This window comes from Pholcus phalangioides, unplaced genomic scaffold, assembly GCF_987345545.1.
Source record: "Pholcus phalangioides strain wild (caught in Gottingen) unplaced genomic scaffold, Ppha-v1.0 ptg000015l_1, whole genome shotgun sequence".
NCBI classification, from domain to species: domain Eukaryota; kingdom Metazoa; phylum Arthropoda; class Arachnida; order Araneae; family Pholcidae; genus Pholcus; species Pholcus phalangioides.
Genome location: NW_028301608.1, coordinates 90,661,401 through 90,680,803, shown reverse-complemented (window position 1 = coordinate 90,680,803; position 19,403 = coordinate 90,661,401). Strand labels below are relative to the sequence as shown.

Genomic DNA, 19,403 nt, shown 5'->3' with positions numbered 1-19,403 from the left:
GCTCTTTCCCCCCCCCCCCCCCAACAATAATGGCCTTGCCACCCCAGACTTCCAAGTTAATCTATGAATATAGCTCATTTCAGAGTTTTGCAGTTTTTCAATAAACAAAACTAATCACTAAACAAAATTTTCCCGAATAATTTGATTCACCAAAATGCAATTATTGTGCGTTTACGATATTTAAAAACATGTTTTCAGCTAATTTTAATATTGTGCCTTGTCCCATTAAATACTTTTTTTTCTCAGAGCTAAAAATTCTCATAGTTAATGACACGTAATTAAAAAGGCCCTGGTATAATATATAATACTCTACAGATATATTTTTTCACACCTAGTAGTATTACAGTAGAGCCTCTCAATAACAGACATACATGGGACCAAAAATTGTCCACTAACTGGGAGGGACAATTGAGAACCTCGTTTATACGACTTTTGCTTCGGTAATTAGTCCCTATACGTTTAAAATGTTACTGTGCGCTAAAAGAAAATCTCCGGTGATTATGCACAGCGACTAATCGTCTCGATAAAGTTCGATTATATTTCAGTATTCACCTTAACAGCGATTATGCATAATTTTCAAAACTGGACGATTTGATAAGAGAATGGTTTAATGAAGATAAAAGGTGGGAAAAGTTATAACCAATTATTTTTACCCCCGTACACGATACGTAACGTACAATACTACAAAAACTTTTATTGTAAAGTTAAATTTAGTGTGAAAGAGGTTGATAATGTCATTAATAAATGTTTGTCTTGTAATGCTGGCTTTCTTCACAGTATGAACAAAAAAACCCAACACATAACCATAGTCCAGGATGGTGAATTCGAATGGTAATGTTCCGTTAAATAATTGACGATTTATCATATTTACCAACACAAGCTTGGGATCAAACAGTCTTAGTTTAATATGATTAATTTGTTAATTTATGATCAAGAACAGATTAGAGTTTGGAAAAACAGTTTGCTGATTTTACTGTCTACTAACGGGGAGTGAAACATTAAAGCAGTATTCCATGGGACCGGGGATCAGAGGAGTGTCCGTTAGGGAAGGTTTCACTGTACCATTAAAAAAAAAAATTTAATTTTCCCATTATCAAAACTATTGCTAGATTCGGAAAAGCACCCTAAAAATCACTGAAATATTTGAGAACAAAATCAGTGTTGAACAGTTATCAATCGGGGAAAATGGAAAATTCACAAAAACACGATTAAAAATGAAATTCATAAAATTTATTAGATTTTGGAAAAACTTCGAAGGTTATTTCTTGTAAAAGACAGTATAATTGGAACGAGATTTTGCCAGAATGTTCTTAAATATGGGTAAGCGGACTAGCGAACATCCGGAATCACCTGGTGGAGATTCGTAAATCTTGCGTTCATTAGACGACTCCGGTTTCTTACTCAGAAGCGACTTCATCTTCAGTCTCGTCATCAAGTTCCTCAGCAAGAGATTTTCGCGTTTTTTCTCCGTTCCCTTCCGATTGATCACGAAATCTCACGGACCGCGGAGACTCGTTATCGCTGTTTTCTGGAGTGTCCTGGGTGTGGACCTCCGCTATAATGACCGTCGGAGTTTCTGGCAACAACGGGGTTGTCGAACCGCTGCCCTCTGAAATCTGCTCGTGAAGCTCTTCTTGCAGTCGCTCGACTTCCTCCTCAGTAACGTAGTCGACGTCGTTGGATGTCGTCGTCACCTGGTGGTAGACGAAGCTTTCCGACGCTTTCTTCTTGCGTTCCTCCAAGTGAATCAAAACCTTGTTGTAGTAACTTGTGAATGTCGGGCACCGGCTCACTCGGTCAGGATAGAACCAGAATGCTTTTTTGAGATTCCTCGTGAATTCGTAGCAGGACCTCACGAAGAAATAGGACATCAGCACGAGAGATATTGTGAACACGTTCAGAAGGACTCCGAATATTTCACTTGTGAAGCCGACGATACTCTGTTTTGATGTCTGAGGCATCGGCCTTCTGTCGAGCACTCTGAAGAACTTCTTCGGCTCTTGGCGGTCCATCAAGGACGGAGAGGTATTCTGAAATACAGGACAAAGAATCAAGATACGGCGTGCACAGACCAATTCAGTGACGTATCACATTTACCATAAAATACATGCTTGGGTATTATGCATAAATCACCGGTAAAAATGAGAAACTTAAAAGAAATTTATTAAACTTATCAGTCAAACCTCGTTAATGAGTCTCTTGGGAGAGCAAAAATATGACGATATGCGGAGTGACTCATTAAACGGAGTAAGCCATAGCTGTGCCATTTCCTGCCTGAAGATAATAGGGACTTCCAAAATCCGGTAAGCGGAGTGACGTGCTAACCGATTGATCATTTCATTCTAGTATCAACGAACAGAATTAGTGTCATTTAATCGAGACCAAAAATAAATCTTCAAGACATTTTTTGAACGGAATCTCATTTATCAAAGCGATTTGGTCGACTAGTCCCTTATCCAATGTGTATTGGGGGGGGGGGCGCTAAAGGAAGAGCTAAGAAAATGACTTATTTGCGGCTATTTTTCGTTAAAAGTCGCTCAGTAATTTGTACGATGAGCACGTGCCATAAGGGTCTTTCAATTATTGAAGAGGTGAAAAACGCATTGAGAATTGACGTTATAGTGCGAATGCCTTATTTTCAATTCGCTATAACGAAATATTTTGTATTTTTAACATTAGCCATTTGACAATCACTCGTTGTAGCGAGATTCTCCTTGTAAACAGTACTCGTTATATCGGGCTTACGGTATATCTGACACCATGTTGCTATGGCAGTTGTCGGCACAATGAACACAAGTTTTTAATGGCATGCTCAAGAAATCCAACATGTATATTTCCGTGAAATATAGTAAAACCTGTCCAATGATACTGTAGGGACCTGGAAATAGTTATATAAACCAGGTTATCGTATACAGTTTGAGCGCATCCAATGTTTCTGTTCATATAATGTATTTACGTGCATATAATATAACGTTAGCAGTATTTATTTCGTTTATCCATCTTACAAATGCTCGCTTATATAAAATTGTATTTTATAAAATCCTCCTAACCAGAACATGACCCGCCATTAACTCAACGAAGAGATAAGCAGGTGATCAAAGAACTCAAACTCGAAAGTTTATAAAAGTTTAACAGTAATTTTAAACTAAAATTTTCCCCTTTAACGATATACATAAATATGCATGAAAGGCAGATGTAAAGTATAAATTTCATTTCATAATTTCATTCATTTTCTACAGAAAAAAATTTTCAGTGTTCAAAAGAATTAAAAACTTCAATAATTAGCCTTAAACATCTCTGGCTTGAATTCATTTTATTAGAAGGCGTAGGAATGCGTATTCCATTCCTCTTGTAATTAGTCCGATTCCACATTTCAATTATAGGGACCACAACATATTGAAATTCATTATGAAATTTCTTGAGTGGTGGAACAAGAGTACTCACCAAAGCGTCTTTAATACGCTTTGGTACTCAATGAGTGGGGCTCAGCTGATAGCATCATATCTATGCGAATTCGGAAAAAATAAATAGTTTGCTAAGCAAATGACTAATATGGTATAATAGAAAATATTTAAAATTTTCTGGCGCCATTTTTGTACTAGGAAAATACAATGGATACAGCAAAATCAACTTAGACTGGCAAAGGACCACGCCCCTACCAGGTATAATACCATCTATCATAGATTACGCAAAATAAGGAGTGTGAAGATATTACATGATAAATTTTATTGGGGAGTACGCACCTACGAGGCGTTAAGCTAGAGTAAGGTACTGTCGGATACAGCAAGTCTGACAGATTCTCAACCGCACGGTCCCGATATTCCCACAGGACCGTGAGCGGTTAGCCATCTAATTTTTCCTCATTAATTTTCCATTGGTCGTGTTTCACCTGATCTTCGACTCACAGAAATTAGTGATATCTGGGCCGCGGGCTTGGTGCACCCTCGGTACAGGACCGAGATTGCACCCTGCGGTAGCAATCGTTTTCTACGGTCATGTCGCCGTTTGTTGTATCATGCGTCCGGATAGCTTGACAAGGACGAATAGGGTACCTCACTTAAACCCCCACAGTGAATACGGCCGTCAACTACAATCGCACGTTGAAGGATTAGAGATCGACAAAGACTGGTTAAAAATCACGAATTTAACCAATCCGTTTCGATCTCTAATCCTTTTATCTGCGATTACAGTTTACCTGTCGGTGAATACGGCCGTGAAATAGACATCTTAAACCCGTTGCTCGTGAGCACTCTATCAAGGTTCCAGCTAACACTTTGTACAAATTGCATTCAAATCACAGATTCCATGCATTCGTATTGTCACTTGCCGTAAGGGTGCTCTTTTGGTCTTGGGTAAAAGGTAGTGCTCGTGACTAGAAACAAGTTGAAACGTCTGCTCTAAAATATTCAACAGAGGCGCCAATATCAAGAAAACATTAGGGGATCGGTACTGAAAGTTGCCGGTCGTCCAGTATATACGAGACTGGAGCGCCTACGTGGGAGAGAAGGTGCATTGCATTTTTTTCAGAAATCCTGAAAAAATTTGAATTGGCCGAATATGCAACGTGATCCTCATTAAACCTTTCGATTTGGACCTCGATTATTTCGATCTAAACTACAGAATACAGCAAGACCTCTAAATCTCACGTCACCCCGATTATAACAGTTTTTGAACGTCTGTTAACAAGACCAACTCGCTGTTTAAGTCATCCCGCTTTTGAAGTCATTTTTATTCGTTCTCCACGGATGACGTTATACCGAGGTATAAGTTTTACTTTCAAGGGACCCTCTAATGAAGGAAAGCAGGCAAACTGTAATAGCGCAGAATTGAAAAAGAAATTTACTATAGAACAGGCTTTCCTGGATAAAGGACCCTGTATATATCGTTGGAACGAAGAGTTCTCTATTGTTTGAAATTAAGGCTTTGATATCATTTTAAGAGTTTTGTTCATATACTACTAAAACCTTAAAAATACCCATAAATAAGAGTTTTCGAAGACTCGAAATATGCTCTTCCAAAATGATTTCAACGTCTATTTAAAAAGAATTAAATATATAAAAACTTACAGAAACTTCCATGGAAATTAAATGAAGCTACAATCTAAAAAAAAATAATGAAACTAAAGTCTCAGAGAATCAGACATGAATTCATTTAACTAAATCCCAACATAAATAAGCAATCCAATTTCACGATTCGTGGAAAATGTGCACTGCTTACTGCCAACTATTTGACAACAGCTCCACCTATGAATCGATGATGAGAATGATTTGCATATTTCATCAACTCCCTTTTCCTTCGCGTTATCAACTTTCTGGACAAAAATTGTTACAGATATACTGTCGGTGATGAAAACACGCTTATTTTAAAGATATTTTACAATAACAAACTGATAACACAACTGATGTTGCAAATTTAAAATTTGACTATAAAATTAAATAATACCTAACCTTATAATAAATTAACAAAATTACTTGGTGCTGTCCGGATTTTGTCCATACACTGGGAACATTGAAAAGTGACTCTCCCCCGTTAGTACAACGGATTCGGAAAACTGGATGAATGAAGCGATATCGGTGTTTCGGAAAAGGAAAGTTCATCTCTGCCCTTAGGGGTCATTCAAGTATTACGTCAGCATCGAAGGGGGGGGGGGGAGGGGGTTTCGGATTTGCTGACTTTTGATGACAAGGGGGGTTTGAAGGTTGCTTACGTTATCAACCACCCCTTTTTGAAGATATGAAATATTCTAAGCTGCTGACGAAATTTTGCTGACAGTGGGGGGGGGGGGGGGTCAGTGTTTTGCTGACTTTTGCTGACAAGGGGGAGGGGGGTCAAAAATGGGTTAAAATCTGCTTACGTAATACTTGAATGGTCCCTTACGGGGACTCGAACCCCCTGTCTCACGTTCGCCGGACGAGTGCTCTACCAACTAAGCCATGAAGACAGATTGAATCTGGCAGATCTAATCTTTCTACATATACGTCGCCATCTGATGGCCCTGATGTTATTTGCGAGCTATTAGCAGAATGCTGACGTCGTCCATTGTACGGAGCATTTCAGCATATACATACGCTCCGGGGGGGGGGGATTTTATCTGTCTTCATAGCTTAGTTGGTAGAGCACTCATGCGACGAAAAAGAGACCTGGGTTGAAGTCCCCCGTAAGGGCAGAGTTGAATTTTCCTTCCCCGAAACGCCAATATCTCTTCATTCATCCAGTTTTCTTTATCTATTGCATTATGAAGGGATAAACATGTTTGGAACGCATTGTTTGGGAACCACGGTAGCCAATGTGAACATCCAAACATCCAAAAAGTCAAGGTTTCATGAACCATTGTTTGCTCGACAATTTTTCGGGCATTTGCCCTGTTCCGACGATCTTATATAGTAGCCTAACGCTTCTCGGCTTTTTTGGCAAAGTGATCAAACTTTTATGATCAAAGTGTAGTATAGTAGCCTATCGATCAAGTCGGGTCCAATGCAGTCCATGCCGCTCATTGGATCACATCAGGACTCGGGGTTTCTGATAACAATAACCGAATGATAACTATATACGAGAAAATTCCCGTTCGACCAAACGGTATGTGTGGTAAATGTGTATTGGTAAAATGGGACAACTGTTTTTCTTTCCTACATAATTTGTTGCAAAATGCGCTCTCTCATTTCCATTTTTTTAATTCTATTTTATAACGGAATCACTATTTTCCCCATCCATGCTAAAATTTGGCATTTATGTTAATCACCCATTGTGGGGCGTTAGAATGGAACCGTCTAATCTTTGTCATAAAAATTACGGTATTTTTAGAAGTGTACAATGCGTTTCATACATTCCCTTGAGAAAGACTCGGAAAAGAAATTCGAATCGGGCCAACTGGACGAAACTGATCAAGAACTGAAGGAAAGTGTTTTTTTCCCATACACTCGCCTTCAGTATAGGAAGGTCATTGCAAAAGCAGCTCCACACGTGCATGGTACTATGGACTGATTGCGACATCAAGTGCAGAAATGTTTGTCAAAAAATGGTGCGCAGAGAGAGAACACCTTCTAGCCTCCAACATAGTCTTGCATCCTGATAACGGTAACTTAAAGGGAAAAAAATTGAATTTTGTTAAACCTTAGCTTCAGAATGCGCAAAAAAAAACCTTCGACGGGGTGAAAAAAGATAATATTATCCGAAGTCCCGGTAACTACGAATGAATTTTTTCCCATGTTATGATATCGATCCGTTACGTTCCTTGCAAAAGTGATAGCAATACCCGAATGATAACATTCTCCGTGATCCTGATAAGTGGCGCCGACTGTATATGCAAACTTTGACGGAGATCGATCTGAAATTTTAGATTCGTCTATAGAACACACGCACAGAAAATTAATTTCATGTACGGGGTGGTCATAAAATAACTATGCCGGTAAATGCGCTCCTAGCGGCCGCAAAAATTATCAAATGTGAATGAAATTCGAAATATAGTTGTTTTAGAGTGTGCGCTCAAGCATGATAAAAGAAACAAAAACCTACCTTTCACGGTTACGGTCAAAGCAACAAAATTTCCAAGAATTCAAAATGACAACACTGACTTTTATTCTTTGCAAAATGACCAGCGCAGTAAAAACCAGTAAATGGCGTTGAAATGCTACCTGCAGCAACATAAACACCGACCCAAGACGCAGACTAAGAACGTAAAAATAACGCAGATCATATTACTGCCGCATGAAGTTTCCCACCGAGAGGTTAGCGCACCAATGCCTTGGCGAGATCTTTCCCTTCTACGCCGGCGTTTATGGTACTACAGGTACCGTTCCAAGGTCATTTATGTTTTTTTTTCACTGCCGATCACTCATTAGGCCTACTGCATAAGAGTGAAAGTTGCCATTTCAATGTTTTGAAAATGTAACCGCAACTTTAGCTAGGGTCTTATTTTTTCTTCACTGTTGAGAGTATTCTTTTAAACACCTGTATCTAGAAATTCATTCGCATTTTTTGGCATCTAGTGGCCGCAAAAACAAACGTATATCATCGAAGTTATTTTACGACCACACTCTGTATAGATTATTTGTGGATTTACAGTCAAACCTCGTTAGTGCGTCACCCGGTTAACACGTCACTCCGCTTACCGGGCCACTTTTTGGAAGACCCAATTGTCCTCAGGCAGGAATTGGCACAGCTATGGCTTACTCCGTTTAACGAGTCACTCCACTTACCAAATCATATTTTTTGTTCTCCCAAGAGTGACTCATTAACGAGGTTTGACGGTATATGAGTTTTTCAACTCACAAGGACCTTTTCCTTAATTACACAGTGAGGGAACCCATGCGTTATAAAATGTCTTTTCTCGAGATCTTTTTGTTAGCAAAAGGGTTCTTCTCACTCGTTTAAAAAACTGGCGAGTCATAAAATTTCTTGGAGTCTAATCGCGTACCATCACGGGAAAGCGGGTTCCCGTTCAAGGTGATGTTCTAAGACCCCTCTACGTAGCTAAACTGCCTATTCGTAATTATTGATACCCTTACTTCCATCATTAACGAGGAATAATGATCGACCAATTGAATTTATTTGTCTTAAAAACGTGGGAATTTTTGTATAAATTAAAACCAGGCAAAGTTTCTCATTTTTGTGATAATTGCATATTGATTTGATCGATTTCTCAATCGAATTTAAATGTTAAATTTTGTGATTTTTTAAATTATTAATTAATTTATGCAAAACTACCATCATGTGAATACAGGCTGTCCCATAGATTTAGACGGATTAGAAAAAAAATGTAAAAAATAAACAAATTGGTGTACCAGGGTGCGATTTACATCCTAAAGCAGGGTGCACATTGAGACGCGCGAATACATTGACGAGCAGAACATGTAACGTAAGACCCCCCCCCCCCCCGAAGCAGTTCTATTCCGTTCTTGGATATATGAACTTTTTGTGTTCTTTTTCTTTCTTTTGTGTTCGTTGGGGGAAACCTACTCCCCGGTGTCCAGTTCTTCGAACGGTTCAAAAAGGATCAGTTCGTCGTCTATAGCGTCTACAAATTGCTGAACAACCCAAATTGCGAATTCTTACATTACATGATCCGCTCGCTAATAGTTATTTGAATGATATATAAAGTAGCAGTCCTACACAACGGTACAATTATTCAATCATTACACATTTTAAATTAGTCAAACCGTGGCAAGGGGGAAAAAAATGCTTAGGTAAAGAAAAAAATCAATTCCTGTTTATAGGGTCATCAATAAAACGTCTCGACGAAGGGAGTTTCTGAGGTGGTTCGAAGGGAACAGAAAGGGAGTTTGAATGTATTTCTACATATCTACTCAAGGCTGAGATGGCTCGCTCTTGAACGGGAAGAGTTTTAGAGAGTGTCCCGATGTGTAATAAAATTCTACGGAGCATTTCAGAGTGAAAGTTACACATGGGAAATTATCAGCTTTAATTCAGTTGCTATTATGTCTTATGTCTTTAAAATTATAGTTTGAAGAAATGTGAAAATCAAAAATCTTAATGCGATTTACCGAAAAAATGTAAATTTGACCAACTTGCTACTTTTAATTTTTTATCGAAAGAAATTCATTCCGTAAAATTTGATGAAAATTGGTAGAGACATAGATGGTTGAAAGTAACAGTAGTACTTTAGAACTTTAAAATTGGGATGAACTTAAAAATTTAAGGTATTGAATGACGAAAATTTTGGCCAGCAGTGTGCACATTCTGAGTAAGATTTATGTACTATTATCTCATTGAATACAATTTCACAAAATTTGCTGTAATTTTGTCCAAAACCCGTTGATTTGTCAAGACAAAATGAAAAAGTTTGAGAATTTTCCACCAGGTGGTGGAAAATTTCGGTATTTCGGTTGTTCGGCATACCTGTAGCGCATGTCTGGTTTAGTATACCCATCCAAGAGTTCTTCCATCTCTCTATCTTGATCCATTTAAAACTTATGACGATTTAAAGATCTCCGTATAGTGACATATGCGTAGCCTCTTAAAGTAATTTTCTACCTCTAAGAATCCTTTTGGGATGCTCGGGAGCAAAAACGGGTAAAAATATGTGAGAGAAATAAAGAACATTGGAAAACATTCACATCAATCTTCAATAACTGGTGAAATACGGCAGACGGAATCAGGAAAGTAGCGTAGTGGTATAGCAATACGAGTACGCGCCAAATGATACGAAAGGTTAAACACCACCTGGTGGAAAATTTAGGAAATTTTGTGTTATCTTGAAATCCAAGCAAGATAGACAAAACATTTCAACAACCACGTCGTACAGAAGCTTTTCGTTAATGAGTTAAACTAACGCTGAAGCATGATTATAAATATATTGAAAAGATTAGTGCATTCAAGTCGGGTGTGATCATTACTCGGTATTTTGCTGCTTATATACACGAGTTGTTTTAGCCTTTATAAGTTATGTAAATACAGTACTAATAAATAAATTTCGTTTTGCGCATTTATAGATGTGTATAGACGCACATATACTATCCATAGCATTCTATGGATAGTATATGTATGTGCACGAAGAAAATTTTTTTTTGCTATTTCATATATAACGACGTATGAATATGGTAAAAACTATCTTAATAAATGTATTATAATTTGTTATTAAAACTAGGCCAATCATCTGCATGTTCAAAATGTGTAAGTTTTTCATAGTGAATTTGTACTGCAAAAAATGACTATCTTGCATACAGGAAAAAACACAAAATGTGTGTTATATAAAAAGTTGAAAATTTTGTTTACCAGTTTTACTGTCTTGATGCATAAAATCCATGGTCAAGAATTGGAAATGTTGGTAGAGCTAAAGTAAAACTAGAGTAAAACCTACTACTAAGGTCAAAGATGGCCATGGTACAATGTATATTCATATGATATCAGCGCGTTTCATACTGTCCAAGCAAATGCAATTTTGCGTTTACAGAAATGTCCCGTTTTTCTACTCGTAATACGAAGATTGAATTATTCTAGGTTTACATACCAGGAAAGACATACAACACTTCCGAAGTACGAAAGCCTGGATAACCAAGTGGTGGTGAAGATGAAGTTCGGAAAGAAAATTCACATTCCTCGGTGGGGGAAACTAAAAACCACAACCTCTCACTGCATGTCGCCATCTGGGAGCTTACGTCGTAAGAGGTATTAGTTGAGCTAGGAGGCTGTCCTGCGCAGTCTCGTTCACATATTCTCTAAGGAAAGAACACACCTGTCCTCCGTAGCTCAACGGTAGAGCACTCACCCGGACAGTGAGAGGTTGAAGATTTGAGTCCCCACAGGGGAATTACGAATTTTCTTTCCGAACTTCATCTCCACTTGATAATCCAGGCTTTCGTACGAGCAGCAGAGAGTGACGTCGCTCGCGTTTCTCTCCATACAATACTTATTCGATCGGGTTGATGTAAATCTGCGTGAAAACATTCATGTAATAATCCGTTTTAAGTCAGATGACTAATTTTTTGAAACTTTCGGGACGTTCTAAATTTATGAAAGAAAAAGGAAAGAGAAAAACTTGACATTTTAGAAACATTCAATGTACTTTATGTAAATGTTGTGCCACTGATATGCTTAAAAAACCTCTTAGAAGATATATTCCACTGTAAGGCCGGCATTACACTGTATAAATTTGATAAAAGACATATTACAAAATTGAAAATGCAACTAATAAGTTTACATTCGCTCGAATGTAACTGACATGCTTATTCGTTTAATTTCTCAATTTTTATAAAAGAATTTTCATCACATTATTATAACGTGATGACGGAATAAGGCTGGGATTGAAATATATCAATCCAATTATTGATATTTCTTCAATTTTTATGCATTTGACTATTTACAAATTTATGGACACCCTATATTTCACGTCCCCTCCGACTTTATTTTACATAAGGCCCATAATACTATATCAATCTATATTAGAGATTAAAAAAATTTTGAAAATAAATTTATAAGTGGAACAAGATAGCAATTTTTTTGGTAAAAATTCAGACTTTATTCCTTATCAAAAAAAGAACCTCGATAAAAGAGCTTGATGAAAACAGTCAGTTCGAAAAATATTCAGTTTTGGACTCTTCCGCTTCGCATTCTGCTCAAATACAGAAATATCGCTATTATGAATATAATTATCCCAATAGGAGCGACCCAACAAAAAACTTCAGGAAACTCCGTTTTGAATCCGAAACGATTCGTACACGATACCAGTGCACCCAGAGCCAACAATAATAGGAGGAGTAATGCAAAGATAACGCAACAGTTGCATTTGCGCACGCCTACAATATTGCCCGGTCTGGAAGAGGGCCTTTTCCCAGCTGGAGCAGCTACTCGAGGTTGCAAAGATTGAGATTGGTCAGAGTCTTTTCGAACCGTGGCGATCCTGTAAGTGGCCAAACCAGTTTGATGGTCGACGTTGACTCTGGCCATCGAAGAACTGGCGGACACATCAGTGCTGCGAGTCGTTCTTCTGGCGGATTTCTCTTCCGTTTGTTCAGACGATGAAGTGATCATACTATGCGAAACAGGATTATGATGATGCTCCCTGAAAAAAATAGGGGAAAAAAAAAATTCAGTATCAAGTCCAACATTTCAATCAAAAAAATGCCATTAATGAATTTAATCCCCCTAAACCACACACAGTTGGCATAGGCCATAGAGGACAGAACACAAGCGATCGAGTACGACGAGGCTCTGTCGCTTACACGATAAAAACTCATGGGCCCCCAAACGTGGTCGTGCCGGAGAAAATTGAATTACAAGAAAAAAATAATATCATGGGGCGTAAAGGACCCTCTAGTTATGTATGTGCATTCATATACAATTACAAAGATCATGTGTGAGGTCAGATATAATGAAAAGAATCGTAGGCTACACAAAAAGCTCGAGGCCCCCCTTATTTTAGGTTACCTAGGACCCTTCGGCAATATGCAAGTGCGATACTGTACCAAACGAATAAATAAAAATAAAATCAGGAGCTTTGGCGTGGGACCTGAAGGACCCCGAGTCATGTACATCTAGATGCAATTTCAAAAGGCACGTGCGAGGCAAGTGAGGAGGGGTCATGCATGGCGATTCCAATATCATGGTCTCCTGGCAAAGGAGCGTTCTGGGGCTCCATATATAGCTGGAGGTAACTTACATATTTACATTCCAAAATCATAGTGCCAGATATGATGTAGGCAGCCCCCCCCCTTTGGATACGAGGCCCCGGTCCCGGGCCATGCTGATATGGGCCCTATGTTTAGGATTGCCTGGTTGTATGGATGCCGGATTCTGAAAATAGATTTTCTCCGCCATATTTCACTTGAATGCTTTAGTTCTTTGTCCCCCCCGTAGCTCCCCCTTGATCATATTTTCCGCCTGTGCCCCCCCCCCCCCAGAGTAGCCCAGGACCACTAGAACCACGGATTTAAGTCATATAATCGGTTTCATCAATCAAATCAAGTTTGTAACTTAACTTTCGGGGATGTTAAATACAATTTTAATCAGATTAATCGAATCTATCAACTCAACTAAAACTTTGATCGATTAACGGCTGTATTCACCGACAGAGTACTGTAATCACAGGTTAAGGGATTATAGATCCACACGGATTGGTTAGAATCCTAAATTTAACCAATTCGTTTCAATCTCTGATCCTTTAATCTGCGATTGCAGTTAAACTCTGTCGGTGAATACGGCCGTTAAAGTCATGCATGAATTTCACAGTTGCCATAGGTGTCATTGCTAGAACTGGAAGCTATAAAGATAGAGACTGTCATCTTGTGTTTTAAGAACCTTTTTCCCCCAATATTTTCCCCAGAACACATCCGTTTTTACCGAACCAGCCAAAAAGGTCATGAAAGATTGTCACGGTAGCGAAGCAGATGGATGGAGAAGGCTTCAAGGACGTGGATATAGAAGAAATGGGAGAGAATTAACAGCAATTCAGAAATCGATGGGTAGGGAATAATCGAGCAGACTGCTTCTAAAACCAAAGCGGTACTACCATTACTAAACCACACACACGTACCTCGTCCGTATTCCTCTGTGGAATTTCTAACGAATTGGTACATGTTGGGATATGCGTGTCCGTGTTGTGAACCTAACGTCAAACTAGTTTCTGAGTAATGCTTGTATAGTGCTGCCACCTGCCACGTATTTTTGGAACTATGAGTGAAGTGTAATGTTTGAAGATTTCACCGTTGTAGGCCAGTTGCTCTCTGCGGCGAGACTTTTTAATGGGGAGATCGGCTTGCATTCGCATCTCGAAGTTGGGAACCACAGAAAACCAACTTCAACCAACCACCACTGTGGCGGCGGCGGTGGGGTTCGAACCCGGACCTCGCGATGCGAGTCCGTCACTATCAACACTTGACCACCGCGGCGGCAACGAAGCGGTACTGCATGATGATCAAGATGAAGTGAAACATAAGTTTATAATGAGCAACACATAGCGCAAGGCTTCGTTAGTTCATATCGGCAATGGATTGTTTCAAAGACACAGCCCTATCCATGGTACGCATGTTTCTCACATGTAAAAAAATTGGAAAAGAAAAAGCCTTGTTACCATATATACTCTCTTTTAAACTGAATACTGCCCAGGCTTTATTAAGCCGATTTTAGTCATTGCCGAGAGGCAGGACCGTGTCGGAAGTTACCGTACTCTAACAAATCAACTGAAATGAGGAAACGGTTAACAGACATGATAGGCGTTCAGAAAACATTGGCGAAAATCAATGGACGTCTCTTTCTACTTCCGCCCCACAAAACAGATTAAACGAGATGTCTAAAAAAACAAAAAAAATTCATGTTGCGTTATTCGCGGATTTTCCGTATTCGTGGTTATCCCCGCGAATACCGAGGGACGACTGTACTCACCTTCCAAGCGGCTCATGCGGAAGCTCTTCTTCTAGGAATGGGCATCCAGAGTCAGTTGAAACTTCCGTTTCACTGCTACCCGTTGATTGCATCCCCGTAACTATCTGCTTCGATGCGGCTCTACTGCCGGTAACCTGTACAGGATCCATGGACACTTCCTTGGGGTCCGTTCCTGATGCTGTAGGTATTCCTCCCTCGTTACTCCCGGCTAAGAGGGTGTCAGCCATCCTAGAAGCAAACTAGAAATCCAAGTTTGATTATATAGAATAGACAATCTGTGTGTGTGTGTGAGGTTCAATCTGACTTTGATCTATTTGATAAAAATCACAAATCGATGAAAAGTAGTCATAAATATCTAAATCCACGATTGAAAAAATATTTTATACAATATTATAGGCTTTGAAAATAAAGAATGACCGATATAAATCAAGGTTGGAATTATTTTGGGGGAAGTACGAGAACTGTATACAAGGTGTCCTGTATAAATGCTAATGCAGCCTTTATTTCATCAACTGTACGTCCTAGAGGTGTAATTTAAAAAAAAAAAAAAAAAGATCAAGAAGCGTTCAAAAATTACCCTATACCAGTTTTGAGAGTGAAAACCTGGTGTGTCACAAAATTAAAAAAAAATTTAATTTTTATACGGTTCCCATGTCTTCTAACTTACAGCTTAAAAAGTTGTTGCCGTGCCTCTCCTGAGGAAAAACAGAAAAAAAAAAATCCATGTTTCTAAGTGCAATATTTGCCTAGATATTTGAATTCAAAAATGGGAGAAAAGTTATGAAAGAACGGCAAAAACACTAACGGACAACAATCCTTTCCCTCGTTTATGCTGTTTTTTCCCAACTTTTCTCAGATTTTTTTGAATTCGAACATCTCAGCAAATATTGCGCGTAGAAACTTTTTTTTTGTTGGTCTCAGGAGAGACAGGGCAACAATTTTCAAATTAGAAGTTAGAGGAGTACTATATAAAAAAATAAGTTTTTTATTTTGTTACACACTGTATTTTCACTGTCAAAACTGGTACAGAACATTTTTTGAACACCTTTTAAACACTTTTTAAATGAAACTATACTTCTACGACGGACGGCTGAAGAGATAAAGGCCACACTGGCACTTACAGGACACCCTGTATATTACTATAAGGTCAACATCGGACAAAATATACAGTAAGATTTTTGCCGAGACCTGTACGATTAATTCAGAAAAACAGATATATTATCTGTTTAGAAGCGCTGTTAAAAAGGAAAAAAATTATCAACGATATATCTCACCGAAAAATATGAAATAGTTACTTTCAAAGTCTACCTCTTTGTTCATATTCCCAACAAATGAAGGCAACACACATGTAACACACACACGTATGTGTGTAAGTAAGAAAATATATTTCGTAAGCTTTAAGTAAAATTAAAATAATGCATAAAAAATTTAAAATTTAAGGGAATGAAAAGACATTTCGGATAGATAAGTCATTTTTCCTCCTCCTCCTCAATGAATAAAAAGTTGGGGGGGGGGGGGAGAACTCCTCCTAAAAACCTGGTCACACAAATTTTCACAAAATAATGATATTTGCTTATGCTTACGGTTTTCATACTTTAATTCGGGCCACTTCAATTGGTTTCAGAAAGCACCGCCGGGCAACTTGACGGGATCTGGAATCGTGTTTCTTAGTTCCCTTTTACAAAATTAGGTTTGAAGTCGCGGGGCACATCAGATGGCCGAGGGCCATGGAATGAGCATATATGGCTTATGCTCAGTGAATGTAACATACCTGGTCATAAAACCCAACCTGTCAAATACCCTAAAGAAACCTACATAATAGAATTTTATATAGAGTAAGATTATAATTATATTAGAATTATATTAACGCAGTTGAAAAAGCGTTGAAAACTGCACGTCATGATTAACGCAATAAAGTTGTGGAATAGGGGGAAACCCGAGAAAAAAAAAAAACAATCGTACAGTAAGAAAATAACGTACATTTCCTAATGACACTTCCGGCACCATGGGGACCGTTCAAGTATTACGTAAGCAAATTTTTAGCCATTTTTGAGCCCCCCCCCCGTTGTCAACAAAATTTCGTCATCAGCTCTGGCCCTCTGAATCCTAACTCATATTTTCATAAAGGATGGTTGATGAAGTAAGCATTATCCAAACCCCCCCCCCTCCACCCTTGTCATCAAAAGTCAGCAAATCGGACCCCCCCCCCCCATCGATGATGACGTAATACTTGAATGACCCCCATACGGCAAGCTGGCACGAAAATTACACATCACCCAAGCCAAAAAAATCGGGTCATATTTCCCAAAACAAATAGCTACGCAGCATAAGAACAAATTTAAAATTTCGTTCGAAATGAACAGAAAACTGACCACATCACATCGGATACATTACAATTATTAAATAGCCCCAATTATGCTAAAACCTAACAGCTTTAAAGTATTTTGTGCTGCTGATAGATGTTAGAATTACTGTGCGGCTATTTTTAGATTTCAAGCTGCATTCAACACTGGAATTTTATATACGACTATAACATGCAAACGATTGAAAGAGGAGAATTTGTAATCAACAAATGTTTTTTCAAAAACCTACACGCTACAAGGTTTTTTTAACAAACTTACCTCGCTCTAACAAACAGTGCTTGTGGAGAACCAGAGGAGACGACCGAAGATATAAAGAGATCCTAATTTGCACGATACCAAAGTCTGTCACGTGACCACTCAATACGTCACGACCAGAACCTTTTTGCATCCACGTCATCTCTGTGTTTGAGTACCAATCCGGGTCAACACCATCTATAGCAGAAGACATCCGCGCGAAGCTCGTGACGTCACTGAAGAAGGTCATCTTACTTATAGCCACTGTAAATAGCCTCTTATATATTTATAATTATTACAATTATATTACATCCTTATACAGTCACCTTAGGATATACTGCAAAAAAGGGTAAAGATGGCGCAGGCGTCGCCCTGCTATAGCTATAGGTGAGGTGATGTGACGTCACGAGCTTCACGCGGATGTCTTCCGCTATAGATGGTGTGGTCCGGGTACAGTTATGGATCCTTCTGTAATTTTTATGACATAGGTTAAAATTTCATTTTGCATCGCGTTATCGGTCACAGATAACGAGAGATATTTTTGGGGATATTAAAATTAGCTATTATAATAATTCCCGACCAGTATATTGCAACACTTTAAGGGTTCTATTGAATTTCCTGCTTCACGAGGGCAATTTGATTTTTTACACAGAGCAATCGGGATTTATGAAAATTTATATATTTACTGAAAAAATAATTTCTCAAAGAATTAAAAATTCATATTCAGTGGGAAAAATAATTTCTTAGAATAAAGGAACAGTTCATATTTGATAGGGGAATAATTTAAGAATTGATGAAAATTCACATTTAATAAGGGAATAATTTGAAATTAACGAAAATTCATCTTTGAGAAGGGAGTAATTTGAGAATTTATGAAAATTTTATATTTGATAATCGAATAATTTGAAATTAACGAAAATCCATACTTGATAAGGTAATAGTTTGAGAAAGTTAGTTAAGAATAGTTAATGAAAATTCATATTTGATAAGGGCACAATTTTAACATTAAGGAAAAATTCATATCTTATGATTTCAAAATAATTGAAATTAACCAATAATATAGGGCTCCCCTATTTGACTCGAAGCCCTTGGGCCCCCACCTGTTAACACACGACTGTGTGAATAGAGGTACCACATTAAGACTTATTGGCCCCAGTAGGTTTCATAGAATTTTTTTTTGGCCCTCACTGTCTGAAAAGTTGAAAACCCGGGCTTTTATTTTGCCCAGGTCGATAGATTTTTGACAACCTCTACGCGGATACGAGTTCCCTTTTCAAATAATAAACAGTACAGTAAAACTTCCCTCAACAAACACTCCCGCTTTAGCGGATACCTAATGATAACGGACATTTTTTTTGAACTACGCCGACGAGCCTCCGTGCATTCGCTATCCATTAACGGACACTCTTCTTTAGCGGACTTCCCGTTGTCGAGAGGTTCCATTGGGTATGTCACGGATTCATCTTTGATAAGGGAGTAATTTGAGAATTAATGAAAATTCATATTTGATAGAAGGTATCCCTTCAGAGGAAAGGTACTTTCGGTGGGAGGGGGTTACTCAGGCTAATTTTTGATGTTTGCGGGGGAACACAGAGAATCTCTCCAAAGAAATTTTGAGTTTTTAATCTACACTGCTCAAAACAATTAGGGGAGCACATGGTTTTAACAAAATTACGCAAAGATGTATACCGATAAGTAACATAAAATGAATGATCCATAATTTAAAGCCTAGCAGGAAACGGAAGAAGAAAACTTCATATGCAAATCAAGGTTCATGACGTCAAAAACCAGAAAAAGGAGATAAGGGCAGAAATCGGGATGTTGCAGAAACGTCTGTTTTACTGCCGTAACTGTGAAATTCGATTGCGCAGTATTTTTTTTTTGAGACAAGGTGACTTGAGGATGTCTCAACAACGTGATTTACCGGAATCCATGGCATTTTATAGGCAGACTGGAATCCGGGCAAACACA

The 19,403-nt window shown here is 38.4% G+C and overlaps 2 protein-coding genes across 2 annotated transcripts; both read right to left on the bottom strand.

The window, feature by feature from the left end:
* Window positions 1–1,208: 1,208 nt before the first annotated feature.
* Window positions 1,209–5,205, bottom strand: LOC149077019 (uncharacterized). Its single transcript, XM_089244751.1, has 2 exons — window positions 5,067–5,205; window positions 1,209–2,030 (listed from the first exon to the last, which is right to left on the bottom strand). The coding sequence occupies exons 1-2, from the start codon at window positions 5,076–5,078 to the stop codon at window positions 1,398–1,400; spliced, it is 645 nt and encodes a 214-aa protein (XP_089100877.1). The 5' UTR covers window positions 5,079–5,205; the 3' UTR covers window positions 1,209–1,397.
* A 6,291-nt stretch (window positions 5,206–11,496) lies between these two features.
* Window positions 11,497–17,527, bottom strand: LOC149077018 (uncharacterized). Its single transcript, XM_089244750.1, has 3 exons — window positions 17,457–17,527; window positions 14,836–15,074; window positions 11,497–12,517 (listed from the first exon to the last, which is right to left on the bottom strand). The coding sequence occupies exons 2-3, from the start codon at window positions 15,060–15,062 to the stop codon at window positions 12,040–12,042; spliced, it is 705 nt and encodes a 234-aa protein (XP_089100876.1). The 5' UTR covers window positions 15,063–15,074; window positions 17,457–17,527; the 3' UTR covers window positions 11,497–12,039.
* Between the last annotated feature and the right edge of the window lie 1,876 nt (window positions 17,528–19,403).

What these genes read in the sequence shown, in the direction of transcription:
- LOC149077018 (XM_089244750.1), bottom strand. Translation starts at nt 15,062, where the DNA reads ATGGCTGACACCCTCTTAGCCGGGAGTAACGAGGGAGGAATACCTACA. An exon ending in CCGCATGAGCCGCTTGGAAG is followed by an intron (nt 12,518 to 14,835) that starts GTGAGTACAGTC and finishes TATTTTTTTCAG; the next exon opens with GGAGCATCATCATAATCCTG.